Here is a 22,746-nt window from a genome sequence, read left to right as displayed (position 1 = left end):
CTGAAACAAACCAAATGAGTCAGTTTCAAGAAATGTGCATATAGTACATAGAACATAGAAGAATACAGCGCAGTACAGGCCCTTCGGCCCTCAATGTTGCGCCGATCCAAGCCCACCTAACCTACACTAGCCCACTATCCTCCATATGCCTATCCAATGCCCGCTTAAATGCCCATAATGAGGGAGAGAGTCCACCACTGCTACTGGCAGGGCATTCCATGAACTCACGACTCGCTGAGTAAAGAACCTACCCCTAACATCTATCCTATATCTCCCCCCCCTTAATTTAAAGCTATGCCCCCTTGTAATAGCTGACTCCATACGTGGAAAAAGATTCTCACTGTCGACCCTATCTAAACTCCTAATCATCTTGTACACCTCTATCAAGTCACCCCTAAACCTTCTTTTCTCCAATGAAAACAACCCCAAGTGCCTCAGCCTTTCCTCACACAATCTTCCTACCATACCAGGCAACATCCTGGTAAACCACGGTGAGAAAGTTAGAAAAATTAGGCGAGATGTCTAGTCAGGGCTTTCTTGATGACAAGAGGGAAAAGTCCCAATTCCTAACGCACAGCAAGACCAGATATTCTCCAGCGAGTGGTGAGAGATCTACTTGCATGGATTATTGCTCGCTATCGCCCTCATTATTACCTCAACTCTCCTCATCAATGTGTAGGTTCCCATTCTCCCATCCACTGGATAGAAATGAGACATTGAGAATTCCCAACAGGAAAGGCACAGTGGCCACCTGGCAAAACCAGCTCACCTCTCGCTCCTCTGCACCTCCATCTTGGTCACACTGTGCCAATGTCTCAGGATACTGAGTCAGCAACTGGCTGCACCACACATCCATAGACATTGGCATCAGACATTCAATTTCTCCATTAGTCTACCATGGGAAATCTTATCAAACGCCTTAATAAAGTCCATGTATACCACATCTACCGCTTTCCCCTCATCAACCTCCTTCGTCACCTTTTCAAAGAATTCAATAAGGTTTGTGAGGCACGACTTGCCCTTCACAAAACCATGCTGACTATCCTTGATCACATTATTCCTATCCAGATGTTCATAAATCCTATCCCTTACAATTCTCTCTAAGACTTTGCCCACAACATAAGTGAGACTCACTGGCCTATAGTTACTAGGGTTATCCCTACTCCCCTTTTTGAACAAGGGAACCACATTTGCTAGCCTCCAATCTTCTGGCACTACTCCTGTAGACAACGAGGACATAAAAATCAAGGCCAATGGCTCTGCAATCTCCTCCCTTGCTTCCCAGAGAATCCTAGGATAAATGCCATCAGGCCCAGGGGACTTATCTATTTTCACCCTTTCCAGAAAAGGGTGAAAATCTTGTTTATCTTGTTTATTTCACGGTTGTAAAGTATTCAGTTCGGAAGGAACAAATTCAGAAATATACAAAGCCAGGATGTACATTAACAGTTACTTTCAGTAGCAAAGAGTGAAAAAAAATGAACATAATAGAAAGGATACAGCAAGCCTTTGTCATTCTGCTCTCCTCAACCTTCAAGTCAAGGGTGGGGGGGGAGTAAGAAAGATGGAATTTGCATTATTGATAAAGAAAGCTATCACTTGCAGTAATGCAGGAGGAAGTCCTTGATGGGTCTTCAAATGAGGTCATCTGGGTAGAGTTTAGAAATAAAAAAAGAGGCAATTACCTTGCTGGGATTATAATGCAGGCCTCCTCACAGGGAGATAGAGGAGCAAATCTGTACGCAAATTACAAGAAACAGGGTTATAGTTGTAGAGGTTTCTTAACATTAACTGGGATTAACTGGATATGAAAGGATTAGAACAGGGTGGAATTTTAAAAGTGCATCCTGGAGAACATTTTATGCAATTCGGTAGACCTTTTTGAGATGGGGCAGTGCTGGACCTAATCCTAGGGAATGAAACTGGTCAAATAGTTCAAGGTTCAATGGGTGAAAACTTGGGGACAGTGACCATAACTCTAAGTTTAAAGGTCATCATGTAAAGGAATAAGGATAATACAAAAGTTTGTGTCTAAATTGGCAGAAGGCCAATTGCAATATAATTAGGCAGGAACTAGCAAACATAGACTAGGAGCAAGTACTTGAAGGTACAATCCACACTTGGAAAGTGGGAGCCATTTGCAAGTAGGGTAGTGAGAATTCAGGGCCAGTGTGTTTTTCTAAGAATGAAGGGCAAGGGCAGCAAGTCTAGGGATCCTGGATGTCAAGAGTGGGGTATCAAGGAAAATGCTTTAGGACAGCCCAAAGCCCTTCTGCAAATAATGGTGTACTTTGTTACTGTTTCAATGCAGGAGGTGCAGCAACCAACTCACACGCGGTCAGATCTAATAAACAACAATGTGACAAAGCATCAGAAAACCTCTAATTATGTATGATTCGGAGATGCCGGTGTTGGACTGGGCTGTACAAAGTTAAAAATCACACAACACCAGGTTAACAGGTTTAATTGGAAGCACACTAGCTTTTGGAGCGACGCTCCTTCAGGACAATCACCCGATGAAGGAGTGTCGCTCCGAAAGCTAACGTGCTTCCAATTAAACCTGTTAGACTATAACCTGGTGTTGTGTGATTTTTAATCTAATTATGTAGACTGAGGAATAATATATTGGCCAGATGTGGGGACAACTCCACTTCTGTTCTTCAAAACAATGTTGTGGGATCTTTCACATCTATTTGAAAGGGTTGTGGAGTCTCAGTTTAACTTATCATCCAAACAATGGCACCTCCAGTTAGTGCAGTGGATATTGTGTGCTCAAATCCTTGGAATGGAACATAAAACCTCCAACCTTTTACTTGTTAAAACTGAGCCATGGGTACTACGAATGAATGATGGTAGGATTGGCAGCCTTTCAGCAGAATAGGCCAAGGAGCCAGGCAGGAAAAGGGACCATGAATAAGCAGTATGAAGATAGCCACAGCTCCCACAACTTCACACAGAATGTTGCAGCAACAGGAGTAAGCCATTTAGCTCTTCAAGCCTGCTCTGCCATTTAATAAGATGCTCCGCCACTCTGGTTGTAGTCTCGGCTCTACTTTCCTATTGCACTCCATGATCCTCGATGGCTTTATCAATCAAAAGATCAATCTCTACATCAAGTAAACTTAACAATTTCAACTACCACCTGAAGACACTACAAGCCTCAGAGAAAACAAGTCCTCATTCATCTTAAAAGAAAGGCCTCTTATTCTTCAACTATGTCCCTAATTTTAGTTTCTCCCATATCCTTCTGGTATCCAATCCTTTCAAATGCATATATTTTGTTAAAAATCACATCTCGTTCTTCTGAATTCCAATGCGTTTAGGCCTGACCTGCTCAAACTTTCTTCATAAAGTAAGACCTTCATCCAGTAATGAGTTCACTGCACCATCTCCAAACGGCTTCTGAAGTAACTTCATTTTATCAAAATAAGGAGACCAAAACTGAACAGATGTGGTTTCACCAGTGCACTGTACAACTAGAGTAAAACCTCCCTACTTTTTGTTCCATTCCCCTTAAAATAAACACTTACATTCCATTCAACTTCCCAAAGATTTGCTATTTTGGCAAACTAATTTGTTATAATTCACGTACCAGGATGTCTAGATTCCTATGCATCAGGTTTTTAAAAGCACATTCCTTTTCTATTATATGTGCCAGATATGAACAAGTTCACATGGACAAACAGTAGTGGGGAACAAGGAAATGGTTGAGGAACTAAATAATTACTTGGTGTCAGTCTTCATGTGGAAGACACAAGTAATAACCCAAAAATTCAAAAGAGTGAGGGGGCAGAGCCGACTATGGTGGTCATCACCAAGGAGAAGGTGCTAGAAAAACTGAATGGCCTGAAGGTGGATAAATCACCTGGACCAGATGGACTATACCCCAGAGTTCTAGCGGAAATAGCTGAAGAGATAATGGAAGTGTTAGTGGTGATCTTTCAGAAATTGCTAGAATCAGCGAGGCTCCCAGAAGACTGAAAAATTGCTAATGTGACATCCCTGTTTAAAAAGGGACTAAGACAAAAGACGGAAAATTACAGACCAATTAGCCTAACCTCAGTTGTGGGTAAGATCCTGGATTCCATTGTGAAGTATGAGATTTCTGAATACTTGGAAGTGTATGGCAAAATAGAGCAAAGATAACATGGTTTCATCAAGGAGAGGTCACGCCTGGCAAAGCTGTTAGAATTCTTTGAGGAAGTAATGAGAGATTACATCAAAGAGAGCCAATGAATTTTATCTACCTGGAATTAAAGAAGGCCTTTGACAAGGTACGGCACAGGAGGCTACTGAGTAAGTTAAGGGCCCATGGCGTCAGAGGCAAGGTGCTAGCATGGATAGAAGTTTGGCTGTCTGACAGAAAGCAGACAGAGTGCAGATAAAAGGGTCCTTTTCAGGATGGTAGCTGGTGACAAGAGGCGTTCTGCAAGCCTCAGTGTTGGGACCACAACTTTTCACTTTATACATTAACAATCTAGATAAGGGAACTGAGGGCATTCTGGCTAAGTTTGCAGATAATAAAACAATAGGTAGAGGGGCAGGTAGCATTGAGGAGGCAAGGAGGCTGCAGAAGGATTTGGACAGGTTAGGAGAGTAGGCAAAGAAGTGGCAGATGGAGTACAACGTGGGAAAGTGTGAGGACATGCACTTTGGAAGGAAGAATAGAGGCATGGACTATTTCCTAAATGGGAAGAAAATTCAGAAGTCTCAGTGCAAAGAGACTTGGGCATTCTAGTCCAGGATTCTCTCAAGCTAAACTTGCAGGTTGAGTCAGTAGTTAGGAAGGCAAGTGCAACAATGGCATTTATTTTGAGAGGACTTGAATATAAAAGCAGGGATGTACTTCAGAGGCTATATAAGGCTCCAGTCAGACCACATTTTGAGTATTGTGCGCAGTTTTAGGCTCAATATATCAGGAAAGATATGCTGGCCCTGGAGTGTGTTCAGAGGAGGTTCACTAGAATCATCCCAGGAATGAAAATCTTAACATATGAGGAACGTTTGAGGACTCTGGTTTATACATGGGAGCTTAGGGGATGAGGAGGGTTCTAATTGAAACATACAAATTACTGAATGGCCTGGACAGAGTAGACGTTGGGAAGATGTTTTCATTGGTAGGAGAGACTAGGACATGAGGGCATGGTTTTGGAGTAAATGGAAGACATTTTAGAACAGAGATAAGAAGAAACCTCTTCAGCCAGAGAGTGGTGAATCTATGGAATTCATGCCAGAGAAGGCTGTGGAGGCCAGGTCATTGAGTATATTTAAGACTGAGATCGATAAGTTCTTGAATATCGAGGGGATCAAGGGTTATGGGGAGAAAGCTGGATAGTGGGGTTGAGAAACCTATCAGCCGCAATTGAAAGGCAGAGCGGACTCGATGGGCCGAATGGCCTAATTTCTGCTCTTCTATCTTATGGGCTTATTTACCTCTGTCCCTGTAGCTTAAAAGCTGACGTCAATGCCTTACAAATGCATATTTTCCTGAATAAATCTACTTATTTTTAATGTTGCTTTCACAGAAATAGGAAAACAGGTGTTTATGCTAAGCTATTCTTTGAATACTAATAATGCCAGCCATAAAACAAATTTCATGAGAGCAGGTATAGTAATTTTATCAAATAAGTTTTCTTTTTACTGCTTCACAGTCCTATTGCTTATTAAACTGCATAGACTGTAGGGAAATAGATGGTGACATCTTGCAAAATGTCCATATTACAGAGGAGGAAGTGCTGGATGTCTTGAAAAGGGTAAAGGTGGGTAAATCCCCAGGACCTGACCGAGTGTACTCTAGAACTCTGTGGGAAGCTAGAGAAGTGATTGCTGGGCCTCTTGCTGAGATATCTGTATCATTGATAGTCACAAGTGAGGTGCCGGAAGACTGGAGGTTGGCTAACGTGGTGCCACTGTTTAAGAAGGGTGGTAAGGACAAGCCAGGAAACTATAGACCAATGAGTCTGACGTCGGTGGTGGGCAAGTTGTTGGAGGGAATCCTGAGGGACAGGATGTACACGTATTTGGAAAAGCAAGGACTGATTAGGGATAGTCAACATGGCTATCATGTCTCACAAACTTGATTGAGTTTTTTGAGGAAGAAACAAAGAGGATTGAGGAGGGCAGAGCAGTAGATGTTAGATTAGATTAGATTAGATTAGATTAGATTACTACGGGCAATTTAGTATGGCCAATTCACCTGACCCTGCACATCTTTGTGATGTGGGAGGAAACCGGAGCACCCGGAGGAAACCCACGCAGACACGGGGAGAACGTGCAAACTCCACACAGTCAGTCGCCTGAGGCAGGAATTGAACCTGTGATCTATATGGACTTCAGTAAGGTTCCCCATGGGAGACTGATTAGCAAGGTTAGATCTCACAGAATACAGGGAGAACTAGCCACTTGGATACAGAACTGGCTCAATGGTACAAGACAGAGGGTGGTGGTGGAGGCTTGCTTTTCAGACTGGAGGCCTGTGACCAGTGGAGTGCCACAAGGATCGGTGCTGGGTCCTCTACTTTTGCCATTTACATAAATGATTTGGAAGCGAGCATAATAGGTACAGGTAGTACATTTGCTGATGACACCAAAATTGGAGGTGTAGTGGACAGTGAAGAGGGTTAGCTCAGATTACAACAGGATCTGGACCAGATGGGCCAATGGGCTGAGAAGTGGCAGATGAAGTTTAATTCAGATAAATGCAAGGTGCTGCATTTTGGGAAAGCAAATCTTAGCATGACTTATACACTTAATGGTAGGGTCCTAGGGAGTGTTGCTGAACAAAGAGACCTTGGAGTGCAGGTTCATAGCTCCTTGAAAGTGGAGTCACAGGTAGATAGGATAGTTAAGAAGGCGTTTGGTATGCTTTCCTTTATTAGTCAGAGTATTGCGTACAGGAGTTGGGAGGTCATGTTGTGGCTGTACAGAACATTGGTTAGGCCACTTTTGGAATATTGCGTGCAATTCTGGTCTCCTTCCTTTCGGAAAGATATTGTGAAACTTGAAAGGGTTCAGAAAAGATTGACAAGGATGTTGCCAGGGTTGGAGGATTTGAGCTATAGGGAGAGACTGGTCAGGCTGGGGCTGTTTTCCCTGGAGCATCGGAGGCTGAGGGGTGACCTTATAGAGGTTTACAAAATTATGAGGGGCATGGATAGGGTAAATAGGCAAAGTCTTTTCCCTGGGGTCAGGGAGTCCAGAACTAGAGGGCATAGGTTTAGGGTGAGAGGGGAAAGATATAAAAGAGACCAAGGGGCAAGTTTTTCACACAGAGGGTGATATGTGTATGGAATGAGCTGCCACAGGAAGTGGTGAAGCTGGTACAATTGCAACATTGAAAAGGCATTTGGATGGGTATCTGAATAGGAAGGGTTTGGAGGGATTTGGGCCGTGTGCTGACAAGTGGGACTAGATTGGGATATCTGATCGGCATGGATGGGTTGGACCGAAGGGTCTGTGTCCATGCTGTACATCTCTATGACTCTGTGACTCTAAATAGAAAGAATCGATGCAATGCCCTTTTGAGGGAAAGGATTGCTTGAGAAATCTAAAATGAGGAATTTCTGCTCTTTCATTATAGATATTTGGTTAAATTGAAGTCTTTTTTAAAATATATACCCGAGATGTAATTTTTATAATCAACAAAGCTGAGGAGGGATTTACCCTGTGAACTAAACATCAAAAGAAGAAAATAATTTTCTCCACTGACCAAATAGAGTTGGACACTTGTAATGGATAGTGATCAATGGCACTCCACTGACAAATTACACACAATTACTTCAAATTGCCAAATTTCACTCAAAAACAACATATAAGCTTGAACATTATACCCTAAGCTCGACATCTTATCTGAAATATTAAAGAATGTAAAACACCCACTGTTTAAAATATATTTAGATTTCATAACTACTTTATCATAAAACAAAACTCAGTATATAAATGGATTTGATTTTATACAAGTCGATAATTAGAAAATTTTACCACAAATAATTATATAATCTTAATGCTACTGCCTCATTTCACACAGAAATGTGCCTTCCTTTGAGCAGTTAGTGTTTGGCTCTCACTGACCTCTTACTCAGACAGTGACCATGATAATCACAGATTAGCACCTTAACACAGTCAGGAAATGATCCTCTCATCTCCTGTGGTGCATTCAGAAGTCAGTTAACCAGATGTACTAATTAGAAAGTAATTACATAATAATGCAAAACAAAAAGTAGCAAAGTCACAATTCTGGAATAAAAGTTGCCCAAGGACATTTCAGGCTGGTGTTGTTCCCTAGTTAGTGCATTCACTTTTTTTGAATGTTTTCACTGAAATTAAATAACAAGAATTCTTTAAAAAAAAGTTGGACTTTAGAGAAATAGCCAAGTCAAGTCTAAATATCTACATCTAAATATACTTCCAGAAAGATTTGAATTTGTGCATTAAATGACAACTTTTAATTAATTTTAAATGCTTTACACTTTACAATTGTTATTTTAACGAAAGTCAAGTTGATATTGGACTTAATAGATTAATCAAATATTTCATCCATTTTCAAATATTCCATCAGCACAGTTCAGAATGTGTTCTATTGAATCTAGGACCAAATCAGAGAATCACCAACTGGAACAGAAGTGTTCACGTGATTCTACATGCATAAGTGTTGACCCATCTTATATCCAAGATTGGAGTTGTGCTGGAAAAGAACAGCAGGTTAGGCAGCATCTTAGGAGCAGGAAAATCGACATTTCGGGCAAAAGCCCTTTCTCAGGAATGAGGCAGTGCACCTCAGGGGTGGAGAAATAAATGGGAGGGGGTGGGGCTGGGGAGAAGGTAGCTGAGAGTGCAAAGGTGGATGGAGGTGCGGGTAAAGATAATAGGTCAGAGAAGAGGGTGGAGCATATAGGTGGAAAGGAAGATTGACAGGTGGGACAGGTGATGAGGACGGTGAGAGACTTTTCCAGCACCACTCTAATCTTGACTCTAATCTCTAGCATCTGCAGTACCCACTTCTGCCATTTTATACCCAGACTTTCTCAGGAATATCAAGGAATACTAGTCTCAACATTGATGTCAGTCTTAAGCAATTTACTTGTGGAGATGCAAACAGCTTGATCTAAATATGTTGCTCATACCTGAGAAGCTATTTCCATTTATGCTGTGCCCTGTTGACTCATTCATATACTACACACATTGCCAAATCTGGGAATGAAACAGGCCCAGATAAATTTCTATCCCAAAGTCTGTTGAAGCCCCAATTTGCTGTACTCCACATTGTAATTGTAGGCATTTCTAATTGAGGGAATTAGTTCTTTGATATTTCACTCCAAATTAATGTTTATTAGCTTTACTATTCATGTTATCTCAGGTGCATTGATTTCATTGAAGAAATCTTGTGTTTGCTAAATATCAGTGTACATTGACGTAATTTATTTTGAAACAAAGAAAGGATGTTGTTAAACTTTAGAGGCTACAAAAAAGATTTACAAAGATGGTGCTTAGAGCAGAGGGTTTGAGTTAATGGGAGAGGCTGAATAGGCTGAGACTTCATTTTCCTATAGTGTCAGAGGCTGAGGGGTAACCTTGTGGAAATTCATAAAATCATGAGGGGCATGGATAGGATGAATGGCCCAGGTTTTTTTTCTAGGGTGGGGAACGGGATAGGTATAAGGTCAAAGGGGAAAGATTTAAAAAGGATCTGAGGAGTAACTTTTTCACACAGAGGGTGGGGCGTCCACAGAACAAGCTGCCAGAGGAAGTGGAGGAGATGGGTACAATTAAAACATATAAAAGGAAGTGGATGAGTACATGAGTAGAAAGGGTTGAGAGAGAGATATGCCAAATTCTGGCAAACGAGACTAAGTCGGATTGGGTTACCTGGTTGGCGTGGAGGAGTTGGATCGAAGAATCATACAACACAGAAACAGATCCTAAGTTTTAAAAATACTGCATGTCATTATAATAAGCAGTTGTTGTCCTTCCCTTAATGATCACTACTGTGTCTTACTCAACAGGACCAAATCATAATGGTGCATATCATCGAATGCTTGAAAGTTTTCAGTAGTATTACCCTGAAAGAAAATGCCCCCTGGAGTATTTCCATCTGTTCTCACAGTCGACTGTTCACTCAGTACCAGCTATGCACCAGAAGGATCACATTAACAGCAGAATGGATGCTGGAATTCTCCTCTATTTCTCTTCCCATGCCCAGTGACATGAAACCGACAAGGCATGTGTTTTCACAGCTAGCTTTTCTTAAAACAGACATTCAGCCTGCCAGACGATAGCTTGATAGCTTGAGGGCCATCATTCTACATCAAGCATGGCTGATCAGGAGACCGACCTGCTCTTACCAACTGCTTCTAACTCATTAACATCCTTCTGTAATTACATTGATCAGTACTGGATGGATTTACGTATTGAATCTCAACCCGTCTGGCTACTTTATGAACATACCTCTGTGGACTTAAAGTCAGGCATTCTGCCTTGGAGGTAGGATCACTAAACACTGATTAGAGGACCCATACTGTACCACAAAAAGATGTCCATCAAACTGACGTTTTGGATTCAATGTTATAAAACAAGATACATTTCCTTTTTAAAATGTAAATCTGTAAATGTGATCACATCAGATACCTCAGAGAGACAGATCAGATTAAATTACTCCTTGGTTAAGCAGTGAGATTTTTTGCACAGAGGGGAACCTTCCACCACTTGTCACTATGGTCTGTATTCAAATCCAAACATAGAACATAGAACATAACAGCGCAGTACAGGCCCTTCGGCCCTCGATGTTGTGCCAAACTGTCATACCAACCTGAAGCCCATCTAACCTACACTATTCCATGTACGTCCATATGCTTGTCCAATGACGGCTTAAATGTACATAAAGTTGGTGAAACTACTACCGTTGTAGGCAAAGCATTCCATACCTTTACTACTCTCTGAGTCCCTCAGCCTTTCCTCGTAAGACCTTCACTCCATACCAGGCAACATCCTAGTAAATCTCCTCTGCACCCTTTCCAAAGCTTCTACATCCTTCTTATAATGCGGTGACCAGAACTGTACACAATACTCCAAGTGCAGCCGCATTAGAGTTTTGTACAGCTGTAGCATAACCTCATGGTTTCAGAACTTGATCCCTCTATTAATAAAAGCTAAAACACTGTATGCCTTCTTAACAACCCGGTCAACCTGGGTGGCAACTTTCAAGGATCTGTGTACCTGGACACCGAGATCTCTCTGCTCACCTACACTTACAAGAATCTTACCATTAGCCCAGTACCTTGCATTCCGGTTACTCCGACCAAAGTGAATCACCTCACACTTGTCCGCATTAAACTCCATTTGCCACCTCTCAGCCCAGCTCTGCAACTTATCTATGTCTCTCTGTAACCTGCAACATCCTTTGTCACTATCCACAACGTCCTGTCGTCTGCAAATTTACTAACCCACTCTTCTATGCCCTCATCCAGGTCGTTTATAAAGTTTGAGTTCTAATTACCAAATCATTTAAAAATCAGTAAATTGATGGGTAACAAGTGAACAAGGCAAAAGTGAGGACTGAAGATGCTGGAAATCAGAGTCTAGATTAGAGTGGTGCTGGAAAAGCACAGCAGGTCAGGCAGCATCTGAGGAGCAGGAAAATCGACGTTTCGGGCAAAAGCCCTTAATCAGGAATTTCTGAAGGGCTTTTGCCTGAAAAACATCAATTTTCCTGCTCCTTGGATGCTGCCTGACCTGCTGTGCTTTTCCAGCACCACTCTAATCTAAACTTAAGTGAACACTTTAATCAATAAGTGTGAAGTCTCCATTTGTAACAAACATTTCTTATAAAGGGTGACCCCCGTATCCATGGAATCATTTTCCGCAGTTTACCACGGCCCAAACATATTATAGGGAACCTTCCAGAACCAGGGACCAGGCCCTGCTGAGAAGGTAAATTTCCCTTTAAATGAATGGGTTTGCTCTTATCCGCAATTTCGGGCTTGCGCGGTAGGTCTTGGAACGTATTCCCAGCAGGTACAGGGTCTACTGTAGTTTTACATTAAACTCACAGAACCACTAGCATGAATTACTTGCAGTGCCTTTTTATATGAAGCAACCTCATTAGTTTATCAACTATAAATTGAACCATTGCTTAATTAACCATTTATTTTTCTGTCACCACACCCAAAAACATGTCAGTCGTACTCCTGAAAATCTGAGCTTCCTGAACTAAGAACAACACTTCAGAAATTCCTGTGATCCCATCTTCCCTGAACAGGTACATTGGAATAGACTCAGAATCATCTTTCCTAAGACAGGACGAAGGTCATTCACACAGCCAAGTTAGGCATTCAACAGATGCAAAGATCAGCAGCGGTATCTACCTCAATGTGAGCCAACCTGTTCCTGAAGATCACAACAGAGTCATTGAGAGGTCCTAATACTTTGACACTCTAACCAAAGAAAGTACTCAATTGCCTCTTAGGTTTTATTCCTTCTCCACTGATGAGTTGCTGCCAGCCACGAGTACACTATTGTGGCCTCCATTTCGAATACAGTTTGACTTGAAGAATGAACAAAAGCAACCTGGACAGGACAAGCTGCTCAAAAATGGAAAGGAAAAGGACAATGGGGATGAAAAGCAGTGATCTATACAGCCTCTTCCTACTTCTTCTCACTTTGTGTAACCACAAATCCAATTCACAGTTCACCAAAACCCCATATCCCTTCTCTCCCACTGACCATCACATAATTGACACCAAGGCAAAAATAAAAGCCACAACAAAATAAACATTCCAAAACAAATTTGGAAATGAAACCATGCCATATTTTACTAACAAACCCTTCGAGCCTGCTCTACCACTCAGTGAGATCATGGCTGATCTGATTTTAATCATAACTTTACATTCCCAATAATCTTCCATTCCCTTGGTAATTAAAAGTCTATAATATTTAAAGTTTCTGCATATTAACTTTTAAACTCATGTTTTTAAACTATGACCCCTAGTTCTTAATTCTCCCACAAAAAGAAATATATTTTCGACATCCACCCAAGTCAGGTCCCCTCAGGATCTTGCATATTTCGATTAAGTCATCTCTGACTGTGCTAAACTCCAGATGATATAGGCCTAGCCTGTTTAGCGTTTCCTCATTCCAGGTATTAGTCTTGTAAACCTTCTCTGCACTGCTTCCAACTCATTAACTCTTTCTGTAAATACACTGATCAGTACTGTACACAGTACTCCAGAAATGGTCTCAATGCCTGTATAACTGAAGCATAACATCCTTACTCTTGCATTCAATTCCCCTCACAGTAAAGTAACATTTATTAGCTTTCTGATTATTTGCTGTACCTGCATACTAAACTTCAGCAATTCATGCACTAGGATACCCAGATCTCTCTGCAATTTTTAATTACATATAAATGCCATTATTCACTTGTGAATCCCTTATGCCTGTCTTCTCCCAATACTGAAAGCAGTGCTACACCAGTGTTTGCAGTATGTTAGGTGGAGGGTACAGTTCGGCAAAAAAGAATACAACTCAGCTGAAGCAACTCTGTTCCTCATTGACACAGCTGCAGACAGCATCATCCCATTATCAGCAGCAGCATTCTGGATCGACTGGATACAGTCAGATACAGGCAGAATGGCAGAGTTGGGAAGGTTAGTGCATTCATCCTCAGAAAAGACACAAGATACAAGACCAGGAGTAGGCTGCATGACCCATTAAATCTGCTCCACGGTCAGTAGCATCATGGCATAACTTTTCAATCAACTACTTTCCCATTCTATTCCTAAAGCCACCAATTCCTTAGATCCCTAAAGTGCGTTGATCACAATCTTGAATATTGTCATCAACTAAATGTCCTCAATCTACTGGAGTACAGAATTATAAACATGCACAAGTGTTATTTTGTCCCCATTTGCTTTAGAAGACAGATTGAATGAGAGGCAAAGAGTTGGTTACTGAAGACTACTTGAGTAAACATCTTGGAAGGCCTTTGGGATTTTTTAAAAAATATAGCTCAAATAGGTGTGGCCAGCTCTCACTGAATTTCTGGGTGGCATTAGAAGCTATTGGAATCTCAATGGACTTGGAAGCTTCAAGCTGCTAGTCTTTCTGAATTTTCTCTATGTTTTTTTCCCCTCCTGGATTGGAGAACTGCATGTGAGAATCTGTGTTTGAATTTTCTTTACTTGCCAAGGGGTGTGTTTATGAGATGTTACTATATCGGAACAGTTACTTAGTAAACGTTATTGTATCAATTATGCTGTCAAGTTTCTCATTAGTTATTCTAAATTCCCCTTTCTTTGGCTGTATTTTAACTACAGTGTTTAACTAAATCGTGTTTTGTTTAACATTGTGTAGTTTGACCAGTCACACTGCATCTGGAACAGACACTTTGCATTTGCCTTTAAAATAAAAGTTAGGGTTTAGGCTACCTTTTAAATTATTTTGAAGGGGTCTCTAGTCTGGTCCATAACTCAAGCCTTTGAATGAAGAAATTTCACCTCAGTAGTGCTAAATGGCCAATTCTATGACCAAGTCAGGCCAAACAGCCTCCCACCTACTATCTTGACAAGCCTTTTAGAATTGTCTATGGTTCAAAGAGATCACATTATTTTTTTTGAAACCTCTCACCAATTTAAGCACACAGTCCAGTCAATCTCTTTTCATAGGACAGTTTTCATCTCACAAACCAAAAAATATACACAATATTCCAAGTGTGGTCTTATCAAGACTTGCTTAGAGAGTGTGCTTTCTTGACATGAAAACATGTATACCATTTGCCTTCCTAAGTGCACATTATTTGCATGTTAACCTTGTGATTCTTATGCAAGGACAGTCAAATCCTTGGGTCCCAATACTTATTAGTTTCACCTTTAAAAAACATCTGCTTTCCATTCTTCTTACAAAGTGGATAATTTCACACTTGCCACATTATACTTCTTGTTATCTTACCATCATGCTTTTGAAGTAACTTTAGATCGTCCTTTCCTAATTAGCTTTTCACTATCAATAAACTTGAATATATCACAGTCAATATACATCATAAAGGCCCAAAAGATGTTCCTTGTGGCACTCCATTAATTACACCTTACTATCTTGAAAACAAAAAAGTTGTCTAACATTTTACATCTGCTTTATGTCAGGAACCAATCCTCAATTCATGATAAAATGTACTACTTCCATGCCATGAATCCTTTTCTTATGTAACAATCTATTGTTGTCCTTGACCAATTCTCCCAATTCTGAAAACTCAATTATCCACTAATTCCCCATTATTTACTCGTGAGTTGCAGCCTGAATACACTTTAATGTATTTGTCAATTATCATTTTCCTTTCATAAATTTGTATTGGCATTACCTATTAACATTACATTTCATTTGAAAATGGTAAAAGATGGTAAATATTCAATATTATGAATTGAATAGGAACCATAAGTTTCTAGTATTAGATATATGGGAAATAATTATAATGTCTATAAGTCAATCAATCTTGCTTCAATATTCATGTAAAGTAGATACATTATGGAGTCATAGAGCCATACAGCATGTAAACAAGCTGTTCAATACAACTTGTCCACACTGACCAGAAATCCTAATCTGACAGTCTCATTTACCAGCATTTAGCTCAAATCTCTCTAAACCCTTCTGTTTCATAGCCTCATTCAGATGTCTTTTAAATGCTGTAATTGTCCAAGCCTCCATTTCCTCTGGCAGAATTTTCCATACACAGACCACCTTCTGCATGAAAAGGTTATCCTTCAGGTCCTTGTTTAAATCTTTCCCCTCTCACCTTAAACCTATGCCTTGTAGTATTGGATTCCCCCAGCCGAGGGAAAAGGCCTGGACCATTCACCCTATCCACGCCCCTCATGATTTTATAAACCTCTGAAAGGTCACCTCTTAGCCTCCAACACTCCAGAGAATAAAGCCTTGTCGTAAAAAAAAAAATTCTCTGGAACACAGGTATCAGTTTTACGGACTGATTGCGTAGTCTTATTTTACTCAAATTATACCTTTAAAAAAGCACCCAAGTATTAACTTGTCAGTGAAGAAAAAGCAACCATAATGTGTACTTTGGGTGCCAGTGATTAAAGTTCACAGAGGCCAGTTTCCATGGCAGTAAATAGTGGTGGAATAATGATTAGGTACCGCAAAAGGCAGGATAAACTGGTAGTAGTAGTAATAGTGATAATCTTTTGAATAGTCTCTGAAGAGGACTAGTACATAAAAACAATGGAAAACAGGTGATTATACAGTGTGAAAGCTTCTTCTCCATTCAAAGTATAATCTCTTGGTTGACCATTTCTCAGTGGTCTGAGAATTAAGACTGTCACAAGAGATAGAATCCCTGCATAATCTTCATAAATACTCCACCCCTAAAATAGCAACATGTGAAAACCAGAATAAAAGGCCATGCAACTGCACCTTTGATGGAACATGTTTAATTTTGGACACCTAATTCATTTAAATTACCTGAGATAAGTTGCATAATTCCAGTTGTGTTCAAATATTAGCTTTAATTTGATTCTCTTTGAAATCAAAAAGAAGCACTGGCTACAAAATTAGATATCATTTTCTGTCCCACCAACACTTTTTCTCCAAGATCTGAGACAAAATATTTAACATTCAGTTTGCATTGCTTTATAAATCTATTTAACAGTGCAAATCTTCAACATCCTTTGCATTAATAGAATTGGGCAGTTGAAGTGGTTTCTGTCAGCCCCCATTAGTGGAATTCCATTACTTAAAAGGATAATTCCAGAAAGCATACAAAAACAAATTAGATTCATTCTCAGGGTGAGTTCACAATTATGGAGTTATCCGAAGACAATTTTGTTTTTAGGGCAGGTTCACCAAGTATGCAAATAATGAAAGAATTAATAACTTGCTGCCAGGGCGGCACGGTGGCACAGTGGTTAGCACTGCTGCCTCACAGCGCCAGAGACCTGGGTTCAATTCCCGCCTCAGGCGACTGACTGTGTGGAGTTTGCACGTTCTCCCCGTGTCTGCGTGGGTTTCCTCCGGGTGCTCCGGTTTCCTCCCACAGTCCAAAGATGTGCAGGTCAGGTGAATTGGCCATGCTAAATTGCCCATAGTGTTAGGTAAGGGGTAAATGTAGGGGTATGGGTGGGTTGCGCTTCGGCGGGTCGGTGTGGACTTGTTGGGCCGAAGGGCCTGTTTCCACACTGTAATGTAATCTAATCTAATCTAATGTAATCTAATCTAATCTAATACAATGTCAATCCACTATGCAAAAGGTTGATAGGATGCAATCATTGAATCCCCTCATTCACATATTTTAAATTGATAGATGATCTGAAAAAAAGACAAGCATTCTGTGGAAAGGGGAAAACATGATGTGTGATTATTTGAAGTATTGGTTGCTTCACGTTTGTAATAACACACATACACACACAATGCCAGGAGGCAAGATGCCAATCAATTCTCTGAACCAGAAGATGCAATGTCAACCTGGGCAAAATGTATACCAAAGGGTACACCAAGCAAACAGAATACCAATTAGAATCTTATACACTGTACCCTTAAAACCTATTTGGCGGTCCATTTGTTTATAGAAATACTCATTAACTCCATTTAACCAATTCAAATTATTTTCATTTCTCAACTGACTATTGAATTTCATTAACTAGTGGAAAGTTTTAGTCAAAATTGTATTTCAACCATTTAAAAGATTTTTTCTTTTTTACAGAAACTTTAAAAGTCTCATGATTCTGGAATTTAACATGTGGGATTCACATTGGCAAAAGAAATTACTAACATCTGGTCTAACCTAATTTTCATAATCTTTCAAAACCATGAACAAAATAAGAATTTTCCTATCAACCATTTCTAAAACACTAACTTTTCAGTTTGTTTATAAATATCAGAGCCATATATCAGCTTAGACTGCACAATAAATACAGCATTTTTTTCATATTACAGCTTATTTTTGAATACCTAACCTATTTTTCTGATGCCAGTGTTTTATATTCTCTTAATCAACTCAAATCAATGGCTCTGAAAATAGTTACTCATACAGCAAATGCTTTTTCATTTTGTTGTACTGCCATGTCTATTTTGTCTTCCAAGTGATGGTTGTTACTCACTCTGGGAGTGTACTTTGTAAATATGCTCGCTGAATGATACTGGTTCACCAAATATTAATGGTGAGGGAGCTGATGACGTTAAGACAACAAATCAGATTACCGCCTTAGTATTAGAACCACGTGTGATGGTGGTTCGTAACCAGCAGTTCTACTTCAAAATGATTTTAAAACAGTATACACTACAATGCTGAGCAATTAGTTGATTCGACCAATAAGAATGTAACGCTCATCATTTAAAGTCTATCAAAAATTCTTATTTTTAATCTCAAAATCTTACCAACACGAGTGGGGAAGTTTTCCTCATTATTGATCAAGGCCTCAATCCAGTCCATGAGCAAATTCATATACTGTGGAGCAGTTACTTTGGTTGGTTTCTTATACTTGTGCTCATCCTGCCACCTGTACTCATACTTGAGACCACCAGACATGACGGGACAGCTCCTTTCGGTGCAATACTCACAAATGGTACCATAGATGAGGTTAATGCGATTGAAGAAATCTACGGTGTTGACTGCAATCCAGTCATTGAGGTTTTCCCCTGCAGGTAGCTGAACTACAGTCTTGAGATCGACACCAGATTTAAGTGAGGCCTGCGCCTTCTTGAAGAGCTCAAAGCGTTGGGTTCCAGGCTCAAACTTCTTTCGGGGTCGAAAAGTCCTGTCTTTATTAAAGACTTGCTTCAGGCAAAGGGCCATCTTTCAAAAAAATACAAAGGGATACCAATCTCTCCTTTTAAAAACAAAAAGGGGTCCAATATACAAACAAAAGTTTGTTTTTTTCTTGGTTTAAGCCAATAGTATCTTAGAGCTTCAGATATTTTAATTCGTTTGTTCTCCACAACTTGCTGCAGCCATCTGTGTATTCTGTAAAACAGCAGAAGCATTTATTATTTAAGACTGGCTCCAGTGATATTTTCACAAGCTATCCAAATTGATTAACATACCAACTCCTGGTAAAGCTTCCAATTTGTCAGGATTTAAAATCCACCAATATGCAGCTTTAAGGTATAAGCTAACATATTAACAGAGCACATTCATTTCTCATTGTCTGTGAGAGGCAAAAACAGACAGGCAACCTGGTATTTTGACATTGTAGACTAGACAATCTTCCAGGACATTCCGGGACATGAGCAGGTAGGGAATAGAGGGATACAGACCATGTTCAGGCAGATGGGATTAGTTTAGAATGGCTTGTGCAGACATGTTGGGCTGAAGAGCCTGTTTCTGTGCTGTACTGTTCTGCATTTTTGTGAAGCCATTCTCTCATGTAGTATACTCTGCACTACAGGTGAACTAGGGCTAGAGATTGGTGATAATTGGGTTAGGCAGCACCCATTCAGTCTCCATTTTAAATTCACATAGTCCTTCATTTGTAAAACATTACCATAAACCAATACAACAAAGAAATAAGTTGAGGAAAATCTACTGCAATTTGCAAACTAAACAGATCTCAAGGAGCTTTTCACTTTGAGATGTGTAATGTCATAGCTTAGAGTACAGTGTGACACATTCACACATGCAGTTTCCAAGACACAGAGGAAAACTTGACAGACTTTGTGAATTTAGGATTTTCTTTTAAGCACATAATAGATGTGTAACAGCAGAATAGGAGATCTTGGAACAATCCATTTATATCCATTCCCCAGCACCCTTGATTGACTGAGAAATCAAAAGTAACTATTTATCTCAGTCTCAAATACAGTCAACCACATAATCATTGACAACTTCTGGTAGAGAATTGAAAAGATTCACAATCCTCAGTATGATGAAATTTCTCTTCATCTCAGTTCTAAATGATCAACCCCTTTCCAAAGCTTATAGTAAAGACCGTATCTTATTATTTTTCTGTACTTTTGATTATGAACTGAAATTGGAAAATAATTGCTTTAGAAGCCAAGGAGTGTTTAAGGATTACAGCACTTTATTTTTAAGAAAACATTACCAGCAATTGCTGGCAGTCATTGTAAATGCGAAGTGAAAGCTGACTTACAGATGAGCTGGAGCCACAGGGCTGTGTACGAGAGGAGATTTGATCAGTAACAAGTAGCTATTTTAAAATTAGATTACTTACAGTGTGGAAATAGGCCCTTTGGCCCAACAAGTCCACATCGACCCACCGAAGCGCTACCCACCCAAACCCATTCCCCTACATTTACCCCTTCACCTAACACTACGGGCAATTTAGCATGGCCAATTCACTTAACCTGCACATTTTTGGACTGTGGGAGGAAACTGGAGCACTCGGAGGAAACCCACGCAGACACAGGGAGAATGTGCAAACTCCACACGGTCAGTCGCCCGAGGCGGGAATTGAACCTGGGTCTCTGGCGCTGTGAGGTGTGTGCGTGAGTGCGTGAGTGCGTGGCCAGAGGAAGTGGTGGAGGCTAGTACAATTGCAACATTTAAAAGGCATCTGAATGAGTATATGAATAGGAAGGACTTGGAGGGATATGGGCCGGGTGCTGACAGGTGGGACTAGATTGGGTTGGGATATCTGGTCGGCATGGACAAGTTGGACTGAAGGGTCTGTTTCTGTGCTGTACATATCTATGGTTCAATGAAAGCAGCTGTACTTGCTCTGCAGTAAAAAGCATCTCAAACCTGAACATTACAAGGTTTTTTTCCCTTCATCTGTAAGCTGTGATTTTTAATTCATAAGTTAGAGACCCTTATAAGTGTGAACCAGTCACCCTATGCCTCCTGCAATCAAGTGAAAGTATTTGCAAAAGGAAGATTAAGGAGCAGTGTTCACATTAGCAGAAGGGCCACGTCAGCCATACTACGTTAATTTAGGATATCTGGTCAGCATGGATGAGTTGGACCAAAGGATCTGTTCCCATGCTATACAGGTCAGTGACTGTCTGACTGGTGATATGGTTCCACATCAGTGTGTGGAGTCGTTTGGACTTGAGCTTGTAGCTATTGTGTGCCTATTCTTTTGCTTCTCCTGACCTTCCAGATCATGGGATTGGGAGTTGTTTACGGAAGACCCTCACTTTGGTACTGCATTTTATCTTGTCCCAGTGCTATTGCAGGCATGTTAGATGGGTTCATGATCATTGCAGTATCCTGTGCCTTCAGTCAAGGAAGGCAAAGCTGGTTTGAAGGGCTGAATGGCCTACACTTATTCCTTGTTTGTAAATTCTTCTTAACGTTTGATTCATGCTGTCAGAAATGTCTCGGTCTGCAAATCATTTCTTCAATATCTCTGAGCATGAATCACAATTCCTCATGTATTAATTATATGACACAAGCATCCCATTTGCAATTTTCCATAGGCAATGTAAATATTTTTCACCCATCCCTAATTTTCCAGATGGCTGTTAGGGGTTAACCACATTCTTATGGGTTCATCGGTATGTCATAGTCATAGAGATGTACAACACGGAAACAGACCCTTCGTTCCAACTTATCCATGCTGACCAGATATCCCAACCCAATTTAGACCAACCTGTCAGCACGTGGTCCATAACTCTCCAAACCTTTCCTATTCACATACCCATCCTGAGGCCAATGAAGAAGGCATTTGCTTGGCTTGTCTTTAGAGGCAAATGTATTGGGTTTTGGAGTTAGGAGGGCACGTTGCGGCTGTGCAGCACATTAGTTAGGCCGTGTCTGGAATACTGCATTCAGTTCTGGTCGTCCTGCTTTCAGAAAGATGTTGTTAAACATGAAAGATTTATGAGGATTTTGTCGGGGTTGACAGCTTTGAGCCTTTAGACACTGAATAAGCTGGTTTATGTTCTCTGGAGCATCGGAGGCTGAGGGGTGAACTAATAGTTTTTAAATCATGAAGAGCATGGATATGGTGAATAGACAAGATCTTTTTCTCAACTTAGGGGAATCCAAAACTGAAGGGACCTAAGGGATAGATTTTTCACACCGAGGGTGGTGCTTGTATGGAATGAGCTGCCAGAGCAAGTGTTGGAGGCCTGAACACTGACAGCATTTAACAGGTATGTGGGTGGGTAGATAAATAGGAAGGGTTGAGAAGGATATGATCCAAATGCTGGCAAATGGGATGAGATTAAATCAGGATATCTGGTCAGAATGGAAGAGTTGCACCAAAGGATCTGTCTCCATGCTGTACAACTCTGTCTGTAAGAATGGTGACATGGTTCCACGTCAATGTGTTGCTTGTCCTGGAGTTGAGATTCTAGCTTACTTAGTTCCAATTCTTTTCTTTTACTTCCCCTGACCATCTTGGTGATGGGTTGGGGAGTTGTTTGTGGAGGACTCTTGCTTTGGTACTGCATTGCTTCTTGTCCCAGTGCTGTTGCAGGTATGTTCGATGTGTTCATGAACATTGCAATATCCTGTGCTTTCAGTCATTCCTTGATGTCACATGAACTGAATCGAATTGCCTATTGGCTGACGTTCATGATGCTGGGAATCTCATGGGGGAGACCGAGATGGATCACCACTTGGCACTTCTAGCTGAAGGTGTTGCTGATGTTTCAGCCTCATCTTTTGAATCTGATGGGTTGGGATCCTCCAGTCAGTGAGGTTGGAGGTGATTGACCTCCCCCAAATAATTATTTAATTGTCCACCACCAGTCACAACTGAATGTGGAACAACTGTGTAGGATTACTTATCCCTGCCTGTTGAGAGTTGATTACCCACTGTTGAGCAACCCTGTGTCGGGACGTTA

The 22,746-nt window shown here is 40.6% G+C and overlaps 1 protein-coding gene across 3 annotated transcripts in view; it reads right to left on the bottom strand.

The window, feature by feature from the left end:
• LOC122554250 (MOB kinase activator 3B-like) overlaps positions 1–22,746 on the bottom strand; it is a 59,254-nt gene that overhangs the window by 23,816 nt on the left and 12,692 nt on the right. For all 3 annotated transcript variants that reach the window (XR_006312950.1, XM_043698981.1, XM_043698980.1), the window contains one exon: positions 18,373–18,958. Coding sequence is in view for 2 of the 3 variants with exons in the window: in XM_043698981.1 (XP_043554916.1) it covers positions 18,373–18,790 (418 nt within the window). In the remaining variant the exon portion in view is untranslated. The remainder of the gene's footprint in view (positions 1–18,372; positions 18,959–22,746) is intronic.

The sequence above is a fragment of the Chiloscyllium plagiosum genome, chromosome 11, assembly GCF_004010195.1.
Source record: "Chiloscyllium plagiosum isolate BGI_BamShark_2017 chromosome 11, ASM401019v2, whole genome shotgun sequence".
NCBI classification, from domain to species: Eukaryota; Metazoa; Chordata; class Chondrichthyes; order Orectolobiformes; family Hemiscylliidae; genus Chiloscyllium; species Chiloscyllium plagiosum.
Note: the sequence above shows the minus strand (reverse complement) of the source record. Positions and strands in the feature narration are given on the sequence as shown.